This window comes from Chiloscyllium plagiosum, chromosome 13 (genome assembly GCF_004010195.1).
Source record: "Chiloscyllium plagiosum isolate BGI_BamShark_2017 chromosome 13, ASM401019v2, whole genome shotgun sequence".
NCBI lineage: Eukaryota > Metazoa > Chordata > Chondrichthyes > Orectolobiformes > Hemiscylliidae > Chiloscyllium > Chiloscyllium plagiosum.
The window spans coordinates 66,677,398-66,702,099 of record NC_057722.1 but is presented as its reverse complement, the minus strand read 5'-3'; the positions used below and the strand labels follow the sequence as shown (position 1 = coordinate 66,702,099).

The following is a 24,702-nucleotide window of genomic DNA, read 5'->3' as shown; positions in this document are numbered from 1 at the left end:
TTCCCACTGCTATGTTTGATTGGCCCCAATCTTACACCAGTCATTCTTTTATTCCTGATATACCTACAGAAAGCTTTAGGGTTTTCCTTGATCCTATCTGCCAATGACTTCTCACGTTCCCTCCTGGCTCTTCTTAGCTCTCTCTTTAGGTTTTTCCTGGCTAATTTGTAACTCTTAAGAGCCCTAGCTGAGCCTTCAAATCTCATCCAAACATAAGCCTTCTCCTTCCTCTTGACAAGAGATTCAACTTCCTTAGTAAACCATGCTCGACAACTTCCTCCCTGCCTGACCTGGCTCTTCTTAGCTCTCTCTTTAGGTTTTTCCTGGCTAACTTGCAACTCTTAAGAGCCCTAGCTGAACCTTCAAATCTCATCCAAACATAAGCCTTCTCCTTCCTCTTGACAAGAGATTCAACTTCCTTAGTAAACCACGCTCGACAACTTCCTCCCTGCCTGACCAGTACATACTTATCAAGGACCCACAGTAGCTGGTCATTGAATAAGCTCCACATTTTAACTGATACATCCCCTGCTGTTTCCTTCCCTATCCTATGCATCCTAAATGTTGCCTGTTTGCATCATAATTGCCTTTCCCCCAGCTATAACTTTTGCCCTACAGTACATACCTATCCCTTTCCTTCACTAAAGTAAACATAACCAAATTATGGTCACTATCACCACAGTGCTCACCTACCTCCAAATCTAACACCTGGCTGGGTTCATTACCCAATACCAAATACAATGTGGCCTCACCTCTTGTCGGTCTGTCAGGAAACCCTCCTGCACACATTGGACAAAAACTGACCATCTAAAGTACTTGAACTATAGTATTCCCAGTCAATATTTGGAAAGTTAAAGTCCCCCATAACAACAACCGCTTCACTCTCGCTCCTATCGAGGATCATCTTTACTCTCCTATCCTCTACATCTCTGGAACTATTTGCATGCCTATAGAAAACTCCCAACAGGGTAATCTCTCCTTTCCTGTTGCTAATCTCAGGCTATACTACCTTGGTAGATGAGTCCTCAAACGTCCGTTATGCAACCATGCTACTGTCCTTGACTAACAGTGCCACTCCACCCTCTCTTTTACCATTTTCTCTGCTCTTATGAAACATCTAAATCCCAGAATCTGCATTAACCATTCCTGTCCCTGCTCTACCCATGTCTCTGAAATGGCCACAACATCAAAATCACAGGTACTAACCCATGCTGCAAGTTCACCCACCTTATTCCGTATCCTCCTGGTGTCGACGTAGACACACTTCAAACCAACTTCTTGCTTGCCGGTGCCTTATTGCGAACTTGAAATCTTAGTTCTGACTTCACTACTCTTACCCTCCTGTATATTCGAACTACAATTTTGGTTCCCACCTCCTGCTGAATTAGTTTAAACCCATCCGTAGAGCATTAGCAAATTTCACCCCCCCGCCTCTCAGGATATTGGTACCCCTCTGGTTCATTTGAAGACCATCCTGTTTGTAGAGGTCTCACCTACCCCAGAAAGAGCCTCAATTATCCAGGAATCTAAAACCCTCCCTCCTGTACCATCCCTCTAGCTACATGTTCAACTCCTCTCTCTCCCTATTCCTCGCCTCACTAGCACGAGGCACTGGCAACAAACCAGAGACAACAACTCTGTTTGTCCTAGCCCTAAGCTTCCACCCTAGCTCCCTGAATTTCTGCCTTAAATCCCCATCTCTCTTCCTATCTATGTCGTTGGTGCCTATGTGGACCACAACTTGGGGCCGCTCCCCCTCCCCCTGAAGGAACCCAAAAACATGATCAGAGACATCACGAACCCTGGCACCTGGGAGGAAACACATCAACTGTGAGTCTCTCTCTCATCCCCACAGAACCTCCTATCTGTCCCCCTAACTATGGAATCCCCAATGACTAAAGCTCTGCTCCTCTTCCCCCTTCCCTTCTGAGCAACAGGGACAGACTCTGTGCTAGAGACCTGTGCTCCATAGCTTACACCTGATAAGTCATCCCCCCCAACAGTATCCAGGATGGTATATGTTGTTGAGGGGAACAGTCAGAGGGGATCCCTGCACTGCTTGCTGGTTCCCCTCCATCCCCTGACGGTAACCATCTAGCTTTTCCTTATTCCTAAGGTGTGACTACCTCCCTGTAACTCTTCTCAATAATCCCCTCCGTCTCCCAAATGACCCGAAGTTCACCCAGCTCCAGCTCAAGTTCCCTAATGCAGTTTTCAAGGAGCTGGAATTGGGTGCACTTCCCACAGATACAGTCAGCAGGCACACTAGTGATGATCCTTACCTCCCACATTCTGCAGGAGGAACATTCAACTGCCCTAACTTAAATCTTTTAAAATTTACCTTCCGATTGGGCCTCTGATCATCGCTGTTGCTCCTCCCACTCCAACTGCCACTGAAAAAAATGAAGCTATAAAATTGTCAAAGCAATAAGAATTACCAAACAAATCCCAACCAATTATGCATTTGCTGCATAGACCAAGACCTGCGAGAGAAGCCATTACTTTAATTTCTGTTAACCTGTCACATTTTGTTTAATGTGGGTTGGAATTAAACCTCCCGCTGCTCCTATTATTCAATCTACAATTCAAGGAAACAGTTTATTTAATGTTTGGCATGGGAAGTGTACTTTATTGAACAAAGATGTCATTGCTGGCATTGAGCATCATCAGGCTAAAAGGAATTTGTTTTGTGAAAAGCTTCACATGGGCACCATTCACAAAGTTTTTATATCATTGTTGGATTGTATATGCTTATATGGAAAAGTGTTGGAATAATCGATGTGATGAGATACAAGCTAACAGTGATAATGGTAACCTTTGTACTATGTATGATGGTATCAACACAGAACTCACTCCTACCATTACCAAAGCTGCTCCTTTGAGGTCCAGAGATCTGGGGACATACTCATTGACAGGCAAATGGTCCATTGGGTAGAACACTACACCCAAGCCATGCTCAGATTAAATGGTTATATGCTTGGTGATGTTCTGCAGCGATCTCTGAGCTTCGTACGCAACTGCTATCAGTTGAGATCGAAAAGGCCATTGAATCACTTGCAGTAGGGAAAGTCCTCGACACTAGCCCAGCTACTGAATTATCAAAATTCCTATCTCCTGCCATAGCTTCTTGACCACTTTATGTTGTACTGGAGTGAAGCTTCTGTCCCACACCATATGCATGACACAAACACCACATTATACCAGAACAAAGGGATTGCAACAACTACTGGGGAGCCTCTCACGATTTAATGTCAGTGAAAAAGCCAGTACCAAAGTCATTCTGTCAAAGTTTTATTCACTGGCCAACAAAACACACCCAGAGGCACAGCGTGGTTTCATTTCAAGCATATCCCTGGTAGATATGATCTTTGTTCTATGTCAGCTTCAAGGGAACCACAGAACAGCAAAGACCACTCCACCTTGCCTTTGTGCATCTAATAATGACACTTGACACGATAAGCAGAAAGTATCTCTCTGTCAGGTACTAGAGAAAATCGATAGCCCTCCCAAACTTTTGCAGTCTCATAAAGTCCATTCATAACATTTATGGCATCTTTTCCATTTCCTGCTCCACTTCTGACAGTTTGAAGATCAAGAATGAAGTGAAATTTCTTAAACTTGATTCTGTTTTTTTTCTGACTGACCTATGCCTGATATAGAACCTTTGTACCTTAAGCACTATCAGTCAGCCAAGTCCTCAACTTATCCAGATTGGAAGATAATGTAAAAGTGCAACTTGTGCTGATCAGAGAACTTCTGTACACTGATTATGCTGCAGTGGTTGTCCGTTCTGAGTTGGAAATATATTGCAGTTCTTTCATTTTCGTTGAGACAAAAACCTGCAATTTCCTGCCTGACAGCCATAGTGTTCCAAGGGACTGCAAAATTCAAGATCTCCTTGGGTTGTGTCTTTGTCACTGAAGGTATGTTGTAAATGACAGGTGTATTGCAATTGGATTGAGGCACATGAGAGTGCAACATAGAAATGTAGAAAAAAGTCCAGCATTACAGATTATAGGAATAAATTAGAAAAATAGAGAAATAATAAGTTCAGAATAACAGTCCATTCAACCCAGTGCACGCTGGCACCTCCAGTCTGCACTGAACCTTGACTCCAGACCACCTCAGGCTGCCCTTCAAGGCTATCAAGGCCAGGAGACCGCTCTGGAGTCATCTTGTGGGTGAAAGTCCACATTGAGGTCAAATCTTTCTATAAATTAAAGTTGCTCGCAATTTCATTTGTACCTTTATTGCTAGTATCCCCATTTTCTGTTTAATGCCTTCTCTAATGTCAGTGCCACATTTTGGGAGTCTATATGCAGCCCCCTCTATTGTTTACTGATGTTTCTTGGTGTTTGTAAGCACTACCCATATAGATTCTATTTCAGCAGAGCTAATATCCTTCCTCATGCTTGCATTACTGTGCTCTTTAACCAGCAATGCTACCCCAACTCATTTTCCTCTTGGTCTTTCCGAAAAGCTGAATACCGTGGATATTCAATTCCCGTCCCTGGTCGTCCTGTAACTATGTTTCTGTAATCCCAAATATATCATACCTGTTTTTGTGCATTTGCACGACTAATTCATTTACTTAATTGCAAAGTAAATTGTGTATTAAGACACAAGGCCTTAAGGCTTGTTTTTTAAACATCTTTATTCCTGTTCACATGTGGCCTTGTTTGATTCATGCCCTTGAATTCTTAGCCTCTTTTTTTCCATACTGCGTTTTATTTTGGCTCTTGTTTTTTTCTCTCTCTCTCTCTCTCTCTCTTTCTCTCCATGTCTCTTCTCTCTCTTCTCGACCTTACTGTGTAGAATTCCATCCCTTGCCATTTTGTTCTCACATACACAACAGAGAAAAGTTCCATTTTATTGCATTTTTCATTATGTGTGATTTGAAATATTTTGGAATGTGCTTTTGGATATTTTTATGAATAAATATTATTTATTCCAAAAAGACTCGCTGTGGGAGCTAAGCCATCTCCAGCAGATGACAGTGGTTCAAATAGATGACTCACCACCACTTTCTCGAGGGTGACTGGAAATGGCCAATAGAAGCTGGACTTGCTGGTGACACCCACCATGTCACAAAAATGAAATTTTTATAAAAAGCCATTTTACCAATCGATTATGTGACAGGCCCAGGCAGGATATTCTTAAATCTCAGCAGGCAGGTTGGAAAAATCTATTCTGCATTGTGTTGTCTCTGTCCATTATTCATGAAAAGCCCAGCATCATCCTGCTGAGTTTAATTGGATTTATGCAAGGGGAACTGTTTGATTTGTCATACCAGAAACCTATGATAAATGACAAAATGCTGAAGGTGTTGCTTGCTTATCTGAGAAACTGCATTTCTAACTGTTTCCAGAGGCAACTGTTACAAAAGTAAAATAATAAATTCTTCTGTGATCTGAACAGATAATTTGTTGAGTGACAGGAGACATTTAGATGCTCCTGCTAAATCCTATTGTGAACATTCTGACCATGTTAATTTTCTGGATGTCCTTTTTTGTTGATTGGAGGAGGAAATCATTATATGGCATCAATACTTGTCATTGGCACTCTCTCTCTATCTGATCTGACAATCTGGTATTTTTTCTCCCTAGCCATTTCCCTTGGTCTCTTCCTCTCGATTTTTATCCAAGCGAGGTGAGCTCATGGGCTTCGTTGAGGACACAGGAATTTTTTCCAAACGCATGTCAAGGCAGCAAGTGTACTTCTTCCTGTTCAATGATGTCCTTATTGTCACAAAGAAGAAAAGGTAAGTTAGTGTTTCCCACTCTCCCTTCTCCTCTACTCCTGACCATCCCCCTGCCCCTACTCACCTTCTCCCCTCTTGCCTTTGCTCTCTCACTTTCCCATCTCCATCATTCCTCCTGAGTGTTTTGACTCATCGAGAACTGGTTCTATAGGTGATCAGCACCCTTTGTAGTGAGTATCATTGGGTTATTTATAAACAAAGAGTTAACAAAGTCTCACATGCTGTGCATACTTCTGACAAGTGTTGCTGGATAGTAACAAAACAGGATATCATCATTTTCGGGTTGCTCTGTGACCTACATATGTGGGTGCATGTCTCTAGTCATGACATTAATTTAACAGCCAGTAGTATGATGTATTGTCATTGGACTAGTGATCCAGATGGTCAAGCCCCTGATCAATGTGGGTTCAAATCCAATGAAATTTGAGTTCAGTGAAATCTGGAATGATGCCTAATCTTGACCACATAACTATAGAATCATAGAGATGACACAACCCAAGGGGGCTAATTGGTCCATCTTGTCCATTATGAGCCATTGACACCCAGATGCCCTTTCTAATCCCATCTGTCTACACAGAAGCCATTGCCCTGCAGCTTACACCACTTAAGGTGCAGATCCAGGTATTTTTTAGAAGAGTTTAGGATTTCTGTCTCCACCACTAGCTCAGATAGTGAATTCCAGACATCCGCCACCCTCTGTGTAACAAAGCTTTTTCCTCATGTCCCCTTTAATCCTTCTGCCACTTAACTTGAATCGATGACTGGTTTTTGAACTCTCTGCCAAGGGAAACAGGTTCATCCTGTCTACTCCATCTCTACCCCTCACAATTGTGTACACTTCAACCATGTCACCCCTCAGCCTTCTCTGCTTCAAGGAAAACAACCCAAACCTCTCCTCGTAGCTACAATTCTCCAGCCCTGGCAACATTCTACTGAAAAATGTCACCATTGTCATAAAAACTCAACTCGTTCACTTGCCTCTTTTAGGGATGGAAATCTACTGTCCCTATCTGATCGACTTGTGACTCCATACCTACAGCAATGGAGCTGACTCTTAATTGCCCTCTGGAAATAGCCACCCACAAAAGTACCCACATCCCACAGTGGCGTCTTAAAAAAGACTAGTTCTCACGAGGTTCAAGAAAGCACACCAACGCCTCTACTTCCTCAGGTGGTAAGGAAATTCGGCATGGCCACAAGGACACTTCCCAATTTTTATAGAAAGCATCATGGAAAGTATCCTGCCTGGATGCATCACCGCATCCAGGGTTTGGCAACTGCTCTTCCCAACTCTCCAAGAAACTCCAGAGGTTCGTGGACACAGCCCAGTTCATCATGAAAACCAGCCTTCCATCTGTTGACCCCAGCTATACTTCCTGCTGCCTCGGGAAATCAACCAATATAATCATACCCTCCCACCCCAGTTATATTGTCTTCCACTCTCTTTCATAGGGCAGAAGATATGAAAGTTTGATTACACAGCGAACAGATTCAAGAACAGCTTCTTCCACACTGTTATCAGACTTTTGAACAAACCTGTCAAATGTTAATTCTGACCTCTCTCTTTCTCTTTGCACTTTTTTCTGCAGCTGTAACACTGTATTCTGTACTCTGTTTTGCTACCCTGATGCACTTTGTATGGTACAAGCTGCTTGTAGAGTACGCAAAACAACACTTTTCACTGTGTCTCAAAACAACTGACAACAATACATCAATCAAAGGTTCACCACTACTAGCTTTGCAGGAGAACTAGGCAGAAAATATGGCTCACATCCCAGGAATAAATAAACGAAAATCAGAGCAGTGAGCTGAGCGAGCATTTCAGGAGCACAGAGATTTCTTCCACCACAGATCAGGAATTGGATTCTGAGCTACCATAACACAAAGTTGCATTTATATCATCCGTTTAATCATAGTACAATGTCACAAGGGGCATCACAGGAACATTACCAGAAACACAGTGACACTGAGCTTCATAAGGAGCTTTTACATAGAACATAGAAGAATACAGCGCAGTACAGGCTCTTTGGCCCTCGATGTTGCGCCGATTCAAGCCCACCTAACCTACACTAGCCCACTATCCTCCATATGCCTATCCAATGCCCGTTTAAATGCCCATAAAGAGGGAGAGTCCACCACTGCTCCTGGCAGGGCTTTCCATGAACTCACGATTCGCTGAGTAAAGAATCTGCCCCTAACATCTGTCCTATACCTACCACCCCTTAATTTAAAGCTATGCCCCCTCGTAATAGCTGACTCCATACGTGAAAAAAGGTTCTCATGGTCAACCCTATCTAAACCCTTTTTGGGGCAGGTGAACAATGTATGGTCAGTGAGATGGGTTTTTAGAAGTTTCTTAAAAGTGGAGGGAGCTGTATAAAAACGTGGCAAGGTTTAGGATGTGAATTCTAGGACTTACCTCCCAGATAGCTGTATGTATGGCATTCAGTGGTGGACGGATTAAAACCAGGCAATCAGAGGGCTGTACCTGACTTGTGTGGCTGAGCTATTCACTTCCTGAGCCATCAAGGCATTCTGAAACTAATCTGTGCAAACATCCATACCACTGCATGTCACCACCAAACAAAGGGATAAGCAGGACAATTCCTGAACATTTATCTCGCCTCTCCTGAAATCACTGAAACTCTGAACTCCCAGAAAAACCTCTCAGCTGGTGGCTCAGTGGTTAGCCCTGCTGCCTCACAGTGCTAGGGACCCTGGTTCAATTCCCACCTTGGGCAACTGTTTGTGTGGTGTTTGCATATTCTCCCCGTGTCTCTATGGGTTTCCTCTCACCATCCAAAGATGTGCAGGTCAGGTGAATAGGCTGTGCTAAATTGCCCATAGTGTTCAGTGATGTATAGGTTAGGTGCATGAGTCAGGAGTAAATGTAAGGGTTGGTTAGTCTCCGGAGAGTTGGTGTGGACTTGTTGGGCCAAATAGCCTGTTTCCATATTGTCGGGAATCTAATCTAAAAAAAACTGAAGCTTCTTGCAGAATAATAAGAACCAGTGGCTTCAGTAAATATAGGCTGTATAATTTGAGGAAGGTGTGCTTTTAAAGAATTGTTTATTTTCTGATATAATTTCTGGGAGTTGTTTTCTTGCAAAGAGAAGGAAAAAAATTGCTGCTGGGAAGAGGGAGGTTATAAGATTTTAAATAGCCGAATGTACTGAAGGGAAGGCTGTTACTTCTCAAAACGTGCTGGCCTGCTTTCAAGTGGATGCAGTAAACATCCAGCCTAGATCAGAAGCAGATGTTTTGCAGCAACTTGGAAAGCTGACAGATGTATGTGTCCCAATTGTCACTCGTTGCTGTGTGCTAGTGTTGCCCAAACTATAACAAACATAACTGCAGACTTGGATTTATATGAACAGTGTTTTGTAATGGCTGGTGTTCACTGCCACAGCATTGCTGAGAGTTTCTGAAGTTGTTGACAGTGTGGGTGGTAGTGATGACGCTGCCATAATTACTGATCTCCAGAGGCCTGGTAAAGAGCCTTTTCCTTGTACCCCCTGCAACTCCTGAGGGTATTTTGTGCTTCAGCGATGGTGTCTGGTGGGGAATTCCAGTAAGTTAGTAACACGAGAAAGTCATTCAGCCCCTCAGCTCCATGTTTTATGACTTAACTTCAACTCCATCTCCCTTCATACCTCAATCTAATAAAACTATATCAATCTCAGTCCTAAAATTACCCTCCAGCTTTGATAGACAGATGTTTTATAAACAGAGAATTTCTGATTTCTGCTGCTGTTCATGAGGAGAAAGTGTTAACGCCAGCTTTTGCGTCCAGTTGTCCTGGCTCTGATTTTATGATTCTGTCTCCCTCAGTTTGAAGTTACGTGAGAGATGGACTATTTCCTCTTTGGAAAGGTCACTGAAAACACAGAAGGAGAAAAACTGTAAAGGTTGATGTCACCACAGTCTGATGGTCTATTTGTGAATTAAATGGTAATAAATCAATGTCACGATGAGGAGTGGGATCCCATCATATGATGGAATGGGAAGGCGTAGATTCAGGAGCTGTTCATCAGGAGCACCTATCAGAAACTGAGAGTTCACTGATCATCAATAGAGTGGTAAAGGGATTTAGAAAATAAATTCTTCTTTCTTTGTGGGCCAATTTCTGGACTGACCAGAGTGGCGTACTGGGTGTTAACCGATAATGAATGATGGGTGCAAGTTGCCAGTACTGCAATGGGACTTCAATGCACTGTGCACTAAATATTGGACATAGTCTATGGTTCCTGTGCAGGAGGTCATGGACATTTATAATGTCTTTTCCATTGGGAAACATGATAGTGCTTTTAACATTTGTGACCTTAGTTTCAAAATAAAGCTCAGTAAGTTTGGAATTTCACTTCTGCAGCTACATAACCATTCAGCATTCTTGCCTGGCTTCTCAAAGGAACCAGTGCCAGTGGTGAAAAACTTCCTTCCTTGAGATTACTCACTTTGTTCTCTTTAATTACTGTGAACATTTCACATCTGTTTCCGATTGTATTGGGTTGAGGTAATATATAAGGCCACCTGGTTTACCAGGTTAGCATTTTTCATGCTAAGAGTTAAGGACATGCATAAAAAAAGTTAAATTGGACTGCATTTTCAGTTATGGCACTGTGCCCCAATCCTCCACAAAATTATTAAACTTGAGAAAGAGGAAGCAATCCTGATTTTATAAAGACCCCTATCTGAAGAAACAGACATCTTTGTTTGGTTTTTGAGTTTGAAATGCCCTCGAAGATAGCCCCTTCCTCCTCTTTAAAAGGGTGCCATCGCCATCCTTGAGATTCAAGAAGTGACAGATTTTGTTTCACCTCTCTCTTCAAATAATGCAGCACTCCCTCAGTACTGCACTCAGCTTTCAATCGGGACTTTATATTCTCATCTAGGTTTAAAGCAACAGCCATGTTTTGTGAGTGCGACCTATGGGTTTGGGAGAGCACTGTAAAATAATGTTAGCTATGGCTCAGATGGTAGCCTTTGAACTGAGGATTGTGTGTCTCCATCCAGAGCCTTGACTCCAAAATCTGGAGATATGGTTTCTCAGATGATAAATTGGGAAAATCCCTGTCATCCTCTCAGGTGAATGCAGAAGAATCCGATGTCACTATTTACGTGGAGGAACAATGGATTTCTCCTTGCTATCTAAGGTCAGAATTTATCCATCAACCAACATTCCCAAGTTAAAAATCACACAACACCAGTTTATAGTCTAACAGGCTTATTTGAAAGTACAAGCTTTTGAAAGGAACGCTGCTCCTTCATTTCATAGCTAGTAGGGCAGGATCATAGAATTAATTGTAAAAGATCAATGTGTCATACAACTGATGTGATGTATTGAACAAACTTAGATTCCTGTTAAGTCTTTAATCACTTAGAATGGGAATGCAGATTTCGATTGATTAATATGTAAGTCTCAGAGTTTCTTTCAAGTTGTATGACACTTTGACCTTTTACTATAAATTCTGTGTCCTATGATCCTGCCTGACTAGCTATCTGATGAAGGAACAGCACTCCGAAAGCTTGTACTTTCAAATAAACCTGTTGATCTCTAACCTGGTATTTTGTGATTTTTAACTTTGTCCACTCCAGTCCAACACCAGCTCCTCCACATCATGGCTATGATCAGTGTTTTGAAGACATGCTCTCTGGTAATTTTTCAGATTGTCGTATCTGAAATCTTGCTGTGTACACATTGTTTACTGTATCTCCGCCATTGTGTCAATGCAAAGACTTTCCATCTTTGCGAACCCACACCAGAATGAGGCCATTCTCAACTATACAGAACTCAAGTGTGATATGAGACAGTCAATCTAGGCCATGTAAGAGTCTCAATAATCCTGCCTCAAATAAAACTATTCAAATAAACAGTTAACTGGTCCATTGGCTAATCCTGAGACCTTTCTGTATGAAAATGACCATGTTTCCCTGCAGAACAACATTTTGAAAGGAATCCATTAATTTGGAATGTCCTAAGGATGTGAAAGCTTTTTGCTTTTTTTTAAACTGAGTCATCAGATGTTGGCTGAACCAACATTTATTACCCTTCTCCCATTGCCTGTTCATCTGAGCAGTTTGCCAAGCCATTTGAGAGGGTAATTAAGAGTCAACCACATTGCTGTGGATCTGCAAACATATGTGGACCAGACCAGGTAAGGTTGGAAGATTTCCTTCCAGAAAAAAAAATAAACCAGTCGGGCTTTTAAAACAATGGTCACCATTAAGCAGATTTGCCCCCATACTTTTAATTAATACAATTGTCGCCATCTGCCATGGTGGGGTTTGAACCGTGTCTCCAGAACATTAGCCTGGGGTTCTGATGATTACACTAGTGACATCACGACTGCAGCACAGCCTCCTCTTGTGGATGTATGAATGTAACATCTTCCTCTCTTTAGTTCGAAATGCAGAGATCTAATAGAATTGGGAGACCAGGCCTGCACTACTTGGGTAGCTCGGCCTACCAATCAATTGAATCTAGAATCAAACGATTGTGGGTAGTGGGTCTGGGTGGGATGCTCTTCTGATGGGATTCAGACTTTGAAGGGCCAAATGGTCTTTTTCTGCACTGTAGAGATTCTATGATCCTAAATTGTCTACTCCAGCTTTGCTGGCATATATTGCCTATCCCTAATTCCCCTCAATTGCCCATCACAAATTTCCCACAAGAAGGTAAAGGTGAGTTGCCTTCTTGAATTGGTGCAGTCCATTTAGTGTAGGTAAACCCAAAATGCTGTAGGGAGAGAGTTCCATGGTTTTGACCAAGTGACATTTACATTTCTAAGTCATGTTGGTGAGTGGCTTGAAGGAGTCTTGCAGGTGATGGTGCCCCTATCTATTTACTGCCCTTGTTCTTCTAAATGGTCGAAGTTATGAGTTTGGAATGAGCAGTCTAAGGAGGCCTGGTGCTTTGCTGTAGTGATTCTTGTAAACGATAGACGCTGCTGTAACTCTACCTCGTGGCACAGGGAGTAAAAGTTGAATGTATGGGGTTTTGATGGATTTGATGGGTTGCTAATCAAGTGGCTGCTTTGTCTTGGTGGTGTCAAGCTTCTAGAGCATTTCTGGAGCTGCACCCACCGAGGCAAGTGTAGAACATTTAATCACTGTCTTGACTTTGCATTGCTGGACACGCTTTGTGAAGATAGTAGGTGAGTTACTTGCTATAGAACTTCCAATTGCTAACCTGCAGTTATAGCCACCAGGATACACGATCACCAGCTAGCCACAAAAAGACACGACCCTCTCTCCCTCATAGCCCTACACACAGATGAAAGAAACCACCAATTCGACTGGGGCAACACATCTATCCTGGGACAGGCTAAACAAAGACATGCCAGAGAATTCCTAGAGGCCTAGCACTCCAACCACAACACCATAAACAAACACATAGATCTAGATACCATTTATCAACCCCTCAGAAAACAAACAGGAAATGACATCACCACAACCCCAGGAACCCCATCCAGGACTAACATTTCAATAGAAAGCAGGAGACAACAGCTTCGCTTCACTTGGAGGTCGCCACTGATGATGTTACCTAGTCAGGTAATGAAACGTCTGAATATCAAACCTACAGCTCAGTGAGTAAACCTACACCCTAAAGCCACAGCATTTATATTGCTGGTACAGTTCAATTAATAATCAGTGGTAATCCCCAGGGTGTTGATAATGGGGATTCAGGGATGCTAATGCCATTGATTGTTAATGATGATGGTTATAACCTTTTTTGGTCATTGGCTGGTACTTGTGCTGTGTGAATGCTCATGTCATTGATCATCAGAACCTGAATGTTGTCCAGGTCTTGAGAAAGGGAGGGCTAACGCAGTTGAGGAATTGGAAAATTTGCAGATGAGAATTTTAAATGTGAGGCTCAACTGGACAAGGATTATCAAGTACACAGTACATTTCATTAACACAAATGCGCTATAACGTGATTGAAGAAGTGGAGAGACTGTTTCTAAAATGCAAACTTTTAAAGCATGTATTGATTATAACGCAATTCCAGCCCCATTAGTTTAAATGGTGCAGCTATTACGCGATTTTCTTAAAAATGGGATTGCACGAGAACGGAACTGTCCCATTATAGCAGAACTGCCTGTACATGAGGGAGTGTACTTTGGTTTAAGTTACCACTCAGGCATTAAAGTTTTGGATGTGCTCGTGTTTCTGAACGGAAGGTAGGAAGCGAGAGCATTGGTGTAACTGAATGATAAACACTGATGACTGGCTAAATCTTGGGCAGTTGGGCTAGTGAAGGCCTAGAATGATGGGGTGGACAATGGAAAGGAAGGAAGTCGATTGATTTTTGTCACATGTTTCACAACCCCGACGTACAAAAGCCTTTAGCACCAGCTTTTGAATTTTTGAGTCCGCCTCATTGTTGTAATTTGTGATATATGACTCAGAGCAAGACCCACAAGTAGTAATACAATACATGAACAGATACTTCTCTTTGAACGGTTAATTTAAAGATAAATATTGGCCTGGACACTAGTGAGAACCCCTTTATTCATCTTTGAAATAATGCCAAAGGACTTCTGATGGCCATGTAAGAGGGCAGATAGGAACAATAGTTTATTATTCTATCTGAAAGACCTGCAATGCTTCAGTGTTCCCTCAGTATTGTATTGAAGTCTAGACTGTATTCTTAAGTATTCAGATTGGGATAGTGCTGATGCAAGTTGAAGAGAGCTACCACTTAAATCATGGCTGACTGTTAAATATCAGACTATTATCTGACACTGTAGATTGATAATTGTGGTGGGAAGGAATTCGCCTTTAACGTTAGGCTAAAACAACCCATTGGGATAGGAGAACAGAGTCAATCGAACCTGGCAAAAGACTAAGCGTCAAAGGAGGGTTCCACTGGGAGACCACCCTCATCATGCTAGGTGGGTGTGCTTAAAATAGCCTTAAAAATTGTGAGTAAGCAATGAAGCAAAGAGATTAATGAGGCAGTAAAGAAGAACTGGAGTTTCATTGTTGTCAATGTTATTTTAAACTCTTAAACTGCACCATATAATGGATAACCTCAAAGAGCCTGAATAATGAAAGTTCATACAGATTTTTGTTTTGAATTTGACATTACAATTTCACTGTAGTACTTAATAATTTCCAGCTATACTTTATGCACCACTAAAAATGTTGGAAATTTTTGCTCTGGTGTCTGGAACAATGGGAGTACCATAAAACTTGGTCTATCGGACTAGATATAGGGACTTATATATCACACACATGGATTTAACGTTGGGTGGGAGTTGAAGGAATTTCACTGAGAAAATGATAATGTCCATTGCATTAGTATTGCACAGCATTTCATCTATAGGCAAGAATCCAGAATTTAACCACACAACCTTATATTGACACCCCACTGCAGTTGTCAGGGAGTGCTGCAATGTTGGAGGGTGCCATCTATTGCTTGAGAATGTCATGGCATAATTTTGCTGAAGGCAGTGCATTAACTACAGGAGTTGGGAGGTCATGTTGTGGCTGGATGGAACATTGGTGAGACCACTTTTAGAATACTGTGTTCAATTCTGGTCTCCCTGCTATAGAAAAGATGTTGTTAAACTTGAAAGGATTCAGAAAAGACTTACAAGAATATCTTGAGGATTGGAAGGTTTGTGCAACAGGAAGTGGCTGAATAGGATGGAGCTTATTCCCTGAATCATCAGAGGCTGAGGGGTGACCTTCTAGACATTTATAAAATCATGAGGGGCATGGATAGGGTAAATAGACAAGGTCTCTTTCCCAAGGTAGGGGAGTCCAAAACTAGAGGCCACAGGTTTAAGATGAGAGGGGAAAGATATAAAAGTGACCTGAGGGGAAACATTTTCGCACCAAGGGTGGTGCGTGTACGGAATGAGCTGCCAGCGGAGGTGATGGACTCTGGTACAATTACAGCATTTAAGAGGTACCAGGACAGGTACATGAATAGGAAGGGTTTAGAGGGAGATGGGCCAAGTGCTGGCACATGGGCTTAGATCAGATTAGGATATCTGGTCAGTATGAACGAGTTGGACTGAAGGGTCTGTTTCTGTGCTGTACAGCTCTGTGACTCTAAAAGGAGTTCTCCCCAGTTTCCTGGCTAGGATTTATGCCTCAGTCAGTGTCACTTCAATTTGATCATCTGGACATTACTGCATTGCTATTTGTGAGAGCTTGCAATGTACAAATTGACTTTTTGTTTTAAATTGTTCATGGGTATGGGCATTACTAACCAGCTTAGCATTCATTGCCCAGCCCTAATTGCACCGTGGCTGTGTGTCTGGAGTCACATATAGGCTTGACTAGGCAAGAAAGATGGATTTTCTTCCCTAAGGGGGGGTTAGAGACTCAGATGGGGTTTTGCAACAAACAGCAGTGGCTATATGCATCACCAATAGGCGAGCTTTTCAATTCCATTTTTTATTAAATTCAGATTTCACAGTAAGGTTTGAACCCATATCCCTAGGATTCTGGATTACTACTCCAGTAACATTACCACCTCTGTAGTTCCTACACTATGCAACAGTTTCATTGACTGAAAGCATTTTGGAACCTCTGCAGGATGTGAAAGTTGCTACATTAGTGCAGATTATTTCTAAGTAATTAGATATTCAGGTGTATATTCGATGTGCATCTTAATGGAATATTTTTGGGATTATGCGCGTAAGCAATTGTTCTGATTTTCAATACAACTGTACAAAACCAACCAGTATATTTTAAAGTGGGATATTTTAAAACCTGTTGAGAAATGTGAACAATTGCTTGGGGATCTTCCTGCTGTAGGCTCCAAAAGACCATGGTATAGATTTGGATTCAACATGAGTCAACAATTAGTTTTACACTGTTTCTGTATTTTTATCTCAATTCTAAAAGTCAGATTTGTCCACTACCATTGCCACAAACTGGGGTGAGGGTAGGGAGGGGTGGTGTCTGGGGGAGTAAGTGTACAATTCCTGGAGAGATTTCATCAATAACATTTGCATCTTCCTTGAGGTGTTCAGAGAAAAATGCAGCAAAAAATCACTAGTTTTGTCTCAGAGCACTGCATGGCAATTGTGAACTGTCTACTTCATTCACTGTTAAAGGGAATGTTTTTAAATGATAAATTTAACTTGAGGGAGACTTTTACTTTCTGAAGGATGGGAAATGGCTTTAAATATTATGTCATTGCAATTTTGATGCACTCCAAGTTTGAGAAGGCAGCTTATCTGTCTGATTGTTCCTTTTATTCCCTTCAAATGGCATGTTTTTTGCAAAAATATACACAAAATTATTCATGAGATGTATACATAAAATATCTATAAATATATTGCAAGACATTTCAAATTGGTCATTATGGAAAATACAATAAAACTATCACTTTTCTTAATTCAACTAAATGTGACATTAACCATATATATTCCATTACAAGCAAATAGCTTGAGGGATTCTGTGAGTTCCCAGCCTCTCAGTACACTACAGCTGAAAGACCTTAGACTGAGACCTTTCCCACTGTGCCCTTGTGGTGGCTACTTCAAGCATTAGTGGGTCACTCAGTACATACTCCTACACCTTGGGAATGTGCTGGTCTGCAATACTCAGTCAAGGGCAACGTTTCACACGTGGAGACCAGCAGTTTTGGGCATACCAAATTGATAGTGTTCCAGAGCTGAAAATGTGTTGCTGGAAAAGCACAGCAGGTCAGGCAGCATCCAGGGAACAGGAGAATCGACGTTTCGGGCATAAGCCCTTCTTCAGGAATCCGACTCCCACAGCTACCTGGACTACACCTCCTCCCACCCTGCCCCCTGTAAAAACGCCATCCCATTCTCCCAATTCCTTCAACTCCGCCGTCTCCTGTTCCCTGGATGCTGCCTGACCTGCTGCGCTTTTCCAGCAACACATTTTCAGCTCTGATCTCCAGCATCTGCAGACCTCACTTTCTCCTGATATAGGAGGCAACCATTCAGTGTGTTGTCTCAGTTTCTCCTTTAGGTAGAGCTAGTTTCTTTTTCAAAGTTATTTCAAGGGATGTAAGTGTCATTGTCAAAGCCAGCCTTTGTTGACCTTCTCTAAATAACCATCTGTAAATAACCCTTGAACTAATTGCCTAGCTGGTCTATTTCAGTAAGCAGTGGAGAGTTAGGCATATTGCTGTAGGTCTGGAGTCACATATTGAGCAGACCAGTCAAGGTCTGCTCAGACCCCAAAGGGAAAGAGATGGCCTAGTGGTGTTATCGATGGACTGTTAATCCAGAGACCCAGGTAATGTTCTGGAGAACTGGGTGTGAATCCGGCCATGGCAGATGGTGGAATTTGAATTACATTAAAAAAAAATTCAGAATTAAGCGTTACTGAATTCCATTACCGATTGTCAGAAAAAAATCCATCTTGTTCATGAATAACCTTTGGGGAAGGAAACTGTCATCCTGACCTAGTCTGGCCGATGTGACTCCAGGAGAAAGTGAGGACTGCAGATGCTGGAGATCAGAGTTGAGAGTGTGGTGTTGGAAAAGCACAGTAGATCAGGCAGCATCCGAGGAGCATGAGAATCGACGTTTTGGGCATAATGTCCTTCATCAGGAATGGAACCAGACATGAAATGGAATCATGTGACTCCAGACTCACAGCAATTTGGTTGACTCTTAACTACCATTTGGATAATTAGGGATGGGCATTAAATACTGGCCTAGCCAGTGACGCCCACAATCTGTGAATGAATAAAAAAAAGGACATTAGTGCACTAGATGGAGTTTTGGAACAATAGTAACTTCAATGCATCACCACTGAGTCGAGCTTTCAATTCTACATTAAACTGAATTTAAATTCCACCAACTGACTTATGGCACCCTTTTTCCTCTTTCCCCATAGCAAACATAACTTCTTCCCATATCACAGTGACTATCCTTCAGACTGAATTTGCTGACAAGTAATTTGGAATAGCCTGAGGATATGGAAGTGGTGATATAAGTGCCACATCTTTCCTTTTCAACCTTTAACTCTTAGTGGAATTGAGAGATCGGCATGCGACTGTACGATTCAATGTCTCAGCTGGATTTAAAATGTAGATGGTTGGTAATGGGTTTAAGGTCAATCCAGACCAAAAGGTCAGACTGAGACACATTAGCAACTCAAAACGTCAGTCAGTATTGCATCCTTTCTCCAAGAAAATCTAACAAAAAATATTACATTTTTATTGCCTTTGACATGTTGTGTACATTGTTCATCATTATTTCTTACATTTCAACAATAACTGAAACAAAATTGAGACTGAATGTAGTGGAATGTGTTATGTAAATGTATGTTTCTGTTGCTGTCTTCACAGATGCTGATTGAGCTTATTTTTAGGGAGCATTTGGAGAAATCTTTAATTTTCAGCTTCAGCTCATGACCAGAAATTTAGCAGTGTGGACTGAATCAATACTCACTTCACGTGACTCATTTCAATTAACTCGGAGTCCAACTTGAAAATACTTCACAGTCTGGCTGAAAACTGTAATATCTTCTTCTACATCTCAGTCATGCAGAGCAAAACCTTCCAATGTCCACCAGTCACATATAATGAAGCCGCAGCTGCAGAGTGAAACAAAATGGCCTGGGGATGGCTCAGATGATGTTTGATCAATTGGCTGTTCATCTTGCCTGGATGTTGCAAAAAAAAAAGATTTTCATTGGCTTTTGAGCTGTTGGCTTTGTGCGCTGGATTTGATTTTGCTGCTGCTGTAAAATGCACCCAACTCAGTTTGAGCAGAACTGTCATAGAAGGGTGCTCCCTCAAACTTACAAATTCTGGTCAAAATTCGGACCAAGGCTCTATAGGAGAAGTTATTGGCCCAGTCATGTTACTCATCCCTCCTCGGAACCACCATAGTCCATTTTGCAAACAAGACAACACTTCTCTTAAAAAAATGTACAACCTTCATTCAGCAGCACCCGCCTCTGACATGCAAACCTTTTGCATCTCCTCAGGTTGTCAGCGTTTATCGCTCTTGTCAAACGCTCAGTAAAAGATAAACATTTTCACAGAGATAACAATTTCTCCTTTGCACCCTTCATTCTTGTGCTTTTTGGAAACTGCAGGGATTTCCCAGAGACAAAGACATTCACAGAGTGCAATTTACACAGACCATCCAGCCCAACCCCCTTGACCAGTGCAAGCTGTTTTACATCAATGGGTGTCTGTTTATGATCTGATACCTTTAAGTCATTCATAATTGGTCAAAGCGGCCCAGAATTTGGCAAGGAGTTGAGATTATAGCTGCGGTACTCTCAAAATGAAACAACGTGAAATAACTACAGTACTAAACAAGAGCATTCAAACAATTTGAATCATACTGGCATTTCTGACTTCACATTGACTTTGTTTCAGCCAGTGAGGGTCTCCTTCAACTTTGCCACCTTTATGGAAGTACTCAGCACATCGAGCCATCACAGGATTCATGGTGGCCCTTTGAAAAGTGCAAAACTACTCCATACCCATGTTTCAATCCAGCGATGTTGCTGCAGGGCAAACTAGAAAACAGGAAATGTTACAAATACTCAGCAGTTCTGGCAGCATCTGTAGAGAGAGAAAACAAGTGTCTCTGGTTGTAACCTTTAATCACAGAAACAGCATGAACTTCTCAAGCTTGACTCCCACTCATTTGATCGCAGCTAATCTGCGTCTTCGCTCTATCGACTCACCTTTTTCCTGTTACAACTTAATATCCATATCTGCTAAAGAAACGACTACCTCAGTTCTGAAAATTTCTGGAAACAGCTCACCAATGCCCATTGTGTGAAGGAGTGCTTCCCCACAGCAACAACTTGGCTTTTGTTTCGATTTGATTTGATTTATTGGAGTCAAATGTTCCTAGGTACATTGAAAAGTATTGCTTTGTGAGAAGTAAAGGCAGATCATAACAAACAAGGATGCACAGGTCATAAGGTGCTTAGACAGGACGAGGCATACAAAGCATAGGAGATGCACAAAAGCAAGGTCAACATTAGATTTGAAATTAGAGAAGTCCAGTCGGCAGATCAGCAGCGAAGAAGGTGTTCTTGAACCTGTTGTCACGTGTGTTCATGCTTCTGCATATTCTGCCTGATGGAAGTTATTGGAAGAGCGTATTACCAGCATTGTGATGATCTGGCCTGTGCACACAACCTTCTTGTAATTTGTTACGCTCCTGGGCAGAGCAGTTGCTGTACCAGGCCATTATACACCTGGACAGTATGCTTCCTTACTGGCATGCTGAATTTCCCAAGCCGCCTGAGCAAGAAGAGGTGTCATTGTGCCTTCTTGACCATCGCATTAAAGTGGATGATCCAGGACAGATTGTTGGTTGTCATCACTCCTCGGAATTTAACACTCTTGACCTTCTACACCACAGCTCCACTGATGTGCATGTTCTCCTCCTTTCTTCCTGAAGTCAATGATCATTTGTTTTGCTGACATTGAGAGAGAGGTTGTTACCATTGCATCACAACACCAAGCATTCTATCTCCTTCCTGTATTTAGACTCATTGTTGTTTTTAAACCTGGCCTACAATGGTGGCATCATCAGCAAACTTGAAGATGGCATTTGTACAAAATTTGGCTACGCAGTTGTAGGTCAATAGGGAGTACAGTAGGAGGCTGAGTACACATCCTTGTGGGGCACTGTTGTTGAGGATTCTCGCGGAGGAGGTGTTGTTGTCTATCTTCACTGGTTGAGGTCTCTGGGTCAGGAAGCTGAGGATCAAGTTACAGAGGGCAGAGCCAAGACCTAGGTCTCAGAGTTTTGAGATTAGTCTGGAGGGGATTATGGTGTTGAAGGTGGAGCTGTAGTTGATGAGTAGGAGCCTTACGTAGCTGTCCTTGTTATTCAGACATTTAAGATTCTGTTGCTTTGTTCAGGGCTTCACCATCAAATGATTCTCTCTATCTCTATAATCACTTTAAACATCTTAGTTAAATCACCTTTTGATCTTCCACATGCAAAGCTAATCTAGGCAAATTGGCCCTCATTATGTCATCCTTGGAGCCCAGGTCTAAAACCCCTGAGATGGGGTATGAATCCTTAAGCATCTTGCCCATGGGTGAGAACCTTCCCAAATACAACAAACCTTTTTTTAGCTAGCATCTTATGAATTGGCACAAAGCATACAATTGAAGTAGGGGACGTTTACTGCATTATTGCGCCCTCTGCGCTGTTCTTGACGGTAAGGGTGAGAGTGTTCTCCACTGGCAAGTTTTATTTCAGGCAAAGTTGCATTACTATTCAAGTGATTCATGCTGTAAGTAAAGTATAACAGTGATGTGTATACCTGTTGCACAATGTTTCTGTTATTTTTTATATTTTTACATCGATTATGTAGACCTCTTGATCAATTGGCCCATGCCTGGTACCATAGGTGCTGGATAATAGAAAGTTTGCTGTAAATCAAACTGGAAATGAGCTATCAGGAAATGGCTAGTTAAGATAAATTTATACCTCATTGGGATTCTGGACCCCTGGGTGGGAGTTTGGGTGGAGTGCAGGAGGAGGGAGGAGAAGTCTTATTTGAGGTTACATTGCTGTTTTGTGTCTGTAATGATTTTTTTTGTGTTTTATGTTGTTCTAGTGAGGACAGCTACAGTGTGACTGATTATGCCATGACAGACCAACTCCAGGTGGAGCCCTGTGAGGCTGAGGAACTGAATCTGTCTCCTATGAAGACTGCTTCAGGCATGTTGTATTCCCGGCAGAGTTCTGTCAACCACCTCTTTCGGCTCACCATGCTGAGTAACCACGCCGGAGAGAAGGTCGTGATGGTGTTTGGAGCAGAATCACCGTAAGTAAATCCCTTCTGGCTTTGACTTTGTAAATTCCTCCTCCTGGTTCTCAGGTCCCTTTGTGACCATCCCCACTCCCACCTCCACCCAGTGACTTGATTGAGCATTTGGTCATTTTTAAAAGAAATATTATTCATTCACGGGTTGTGGGGGGTCAGCATTTACTGCTGACTGGCTAACTGGAACCATTTAAGAGGGCAGTGAGTCTGGAGTCACATATAGACCAGACTAGGTAAGGACAACAGATTAACTTTCCTGAAATACACTAATGAACAGATGGTTTTTTTATGACAATCAGCACAGAATTGCGAATAGGCCAAATTTCTGCTTAAATTCCAACTTTTTTTAAAAAGTCAAATTGTCCGCAAGTCCCCAGAAACTAGCTTGGGCCTCTGGATTACTAGGCCAGTATCATTTACACTACACTCCCACTAATAATAAAGACCAAACAGTTCCTCAATTGGCTCAGCTTCAACATTGTTTCTATGAGCACTCTTGAGGATGTTTTACCATGATAAAGCTGTCTATTACAATAAAAGTTGCAATGCAGATCAGCACTGTACAGAGGCACAGAGAACAATGCCGTGATGGGCCCACTCACCCTGTGCAAGTATGTCTCCCAGTCAATGATGGCCACCAATTCTGTCAGAGGAATGTGGGGCTGGTTCATTGGAACAAATGTATCAGCCAACCATGCAAAAAGATTGGACCCACAATGCCTCTTCCCAGCCAAAGACTGAGACATCTCTGGCTATATCTAAATCCTGTTCCCAGGATCCCTGGCACATTCCTTTAAGACTCAGAACTTCCAGTCAACAGGGTTTCTACAAGGACCTTTTAAGGTCATAATTTTGGAACGGCCCCTTCTTTCCCTTTCCTCCAGAACACTGACTTGACAGGAGAAAGTGATTAGATAGTCTACTTTTGGCCTTTCCCTCTCACTACCCTGGATGCTGTCTTAAAATGAAAGAATGGCAGAAGGATCAGAAGATAGTGGTTTATGGTCAGTGGCAAAATAAACTAAGTCAAAGATGAAGGGACTATTTCTTTTATAGTGAGTGACTGTCTTCTGGAATGCAATCCCTGAAAGTGATGATGGAAACAATTTGAATATCAGTAGCTTATTCGATAAATAATTGAAAATAAAGCATTTGCAGGGCTATGAAGAAAGAGCAGGGGGAGAGGGACTCATGGATAGCTCTCTCAAAGAGCAGGAACAGGCCCAAAGGGCTGAATAGTCTAGTTATAAAATGATTTTCACAGCAGAGAGCGGCGGAAGCTGGGGGGAAGTTCAGGCGGAGCGCAAAGCCGGTCGGGAAGGTAAGTGATTGCTATTAGAGTGGGTGTGGGTGTGTGCCAGAAGAGAGCAGAAGAGAGCAGACGATGAGGAAGGCAGAGAGAAGACAGGTGCAAGAGACCCCAGGAGAAGTACCTGTCAGGAACAAGTTGAAGCTTTTAGAAACAGTAGGGACTGATGACACTGCCAGTTCGCACGGCGGCCAGGTCTGTCAATCAAAAGTTGGCGCAGATGCAGAGCGGAAGAGTTGGACATCGCACAGAGCCGTGGTAATAGGGGACTCCATCGTGAGAGGAACTGACCGGGGTTTTTGTGGCAGCAGATGGGACTTAAGGATGGTGTGTTGCCTTCCTGGTGCCAGGGTAAAGACATCACAGACAGAGTGCAGGAAATCCTCAAGGACGAGGGTGAAGAGCCAGAGGTGGTGGTACATGTTGGCACAAATGATGTCGGGAAGAAGAGGAGGAACATACTACAGCGGGACTTCGGAGAACTAGGAAGAAGGCTGAAAAGCAAGACGTCCAAGGTGGTTATCTCGGGTTTGCTTCCAGTTCCTCGGGCTGGTGAGGCCAGAAACAGGGAGGTAATGGACTTGAACGTGTGGCTGGGGAACTGGTGCAGGAAGCAAGGATTTAAATTCTTGGATCACTAGAGTATATTTTGTGGTAAGCTTAAATTCTACAAGAGAGACGGTTTGCACCTTAATAGGTTAGGGACCAGCATTCTGGCAGGCAGGTTTTCTACTGCAACACAGCTATGTTTAAACTAAGTAGCGGGGGGGAGGGGACAAACTGGATGTTTAAGAAGGAAATTGGAGGGAAAGTTAGAACAAGGGAAGTCAAGAAAGACAACTGTATCAATGAAGCAGAAAACTCA

General features: G+C 42.4%; 1 protein-coding gene across 1 annotated transcript in view; it reads left to right on the top strand.

Annotated features, from left to right (window-relative positions):
• Positions 1 to 24,702, top strand: part of LOC122555663 (rho guanine nucleotide exchange factor 26-like) — a 117,189-nt gene that overhangs the window by 58,837 nt on the left and 33,650 nt on the right. The window contains exons 6-7 of the mRNA XM_043701659.1: positions 5,607 to 5,761; positions 22,319 to 22,528. Coding sequence (XP_043557594.1) covers positions 5,607 to 5,761; positions 22,319 to 22,528 — 365 coding nt within the window. The remainder of the gene's footprint in view (positions 1 to 5,606; positions 5,762 to 22,318; positions 22,529 to 24,702) is intronic.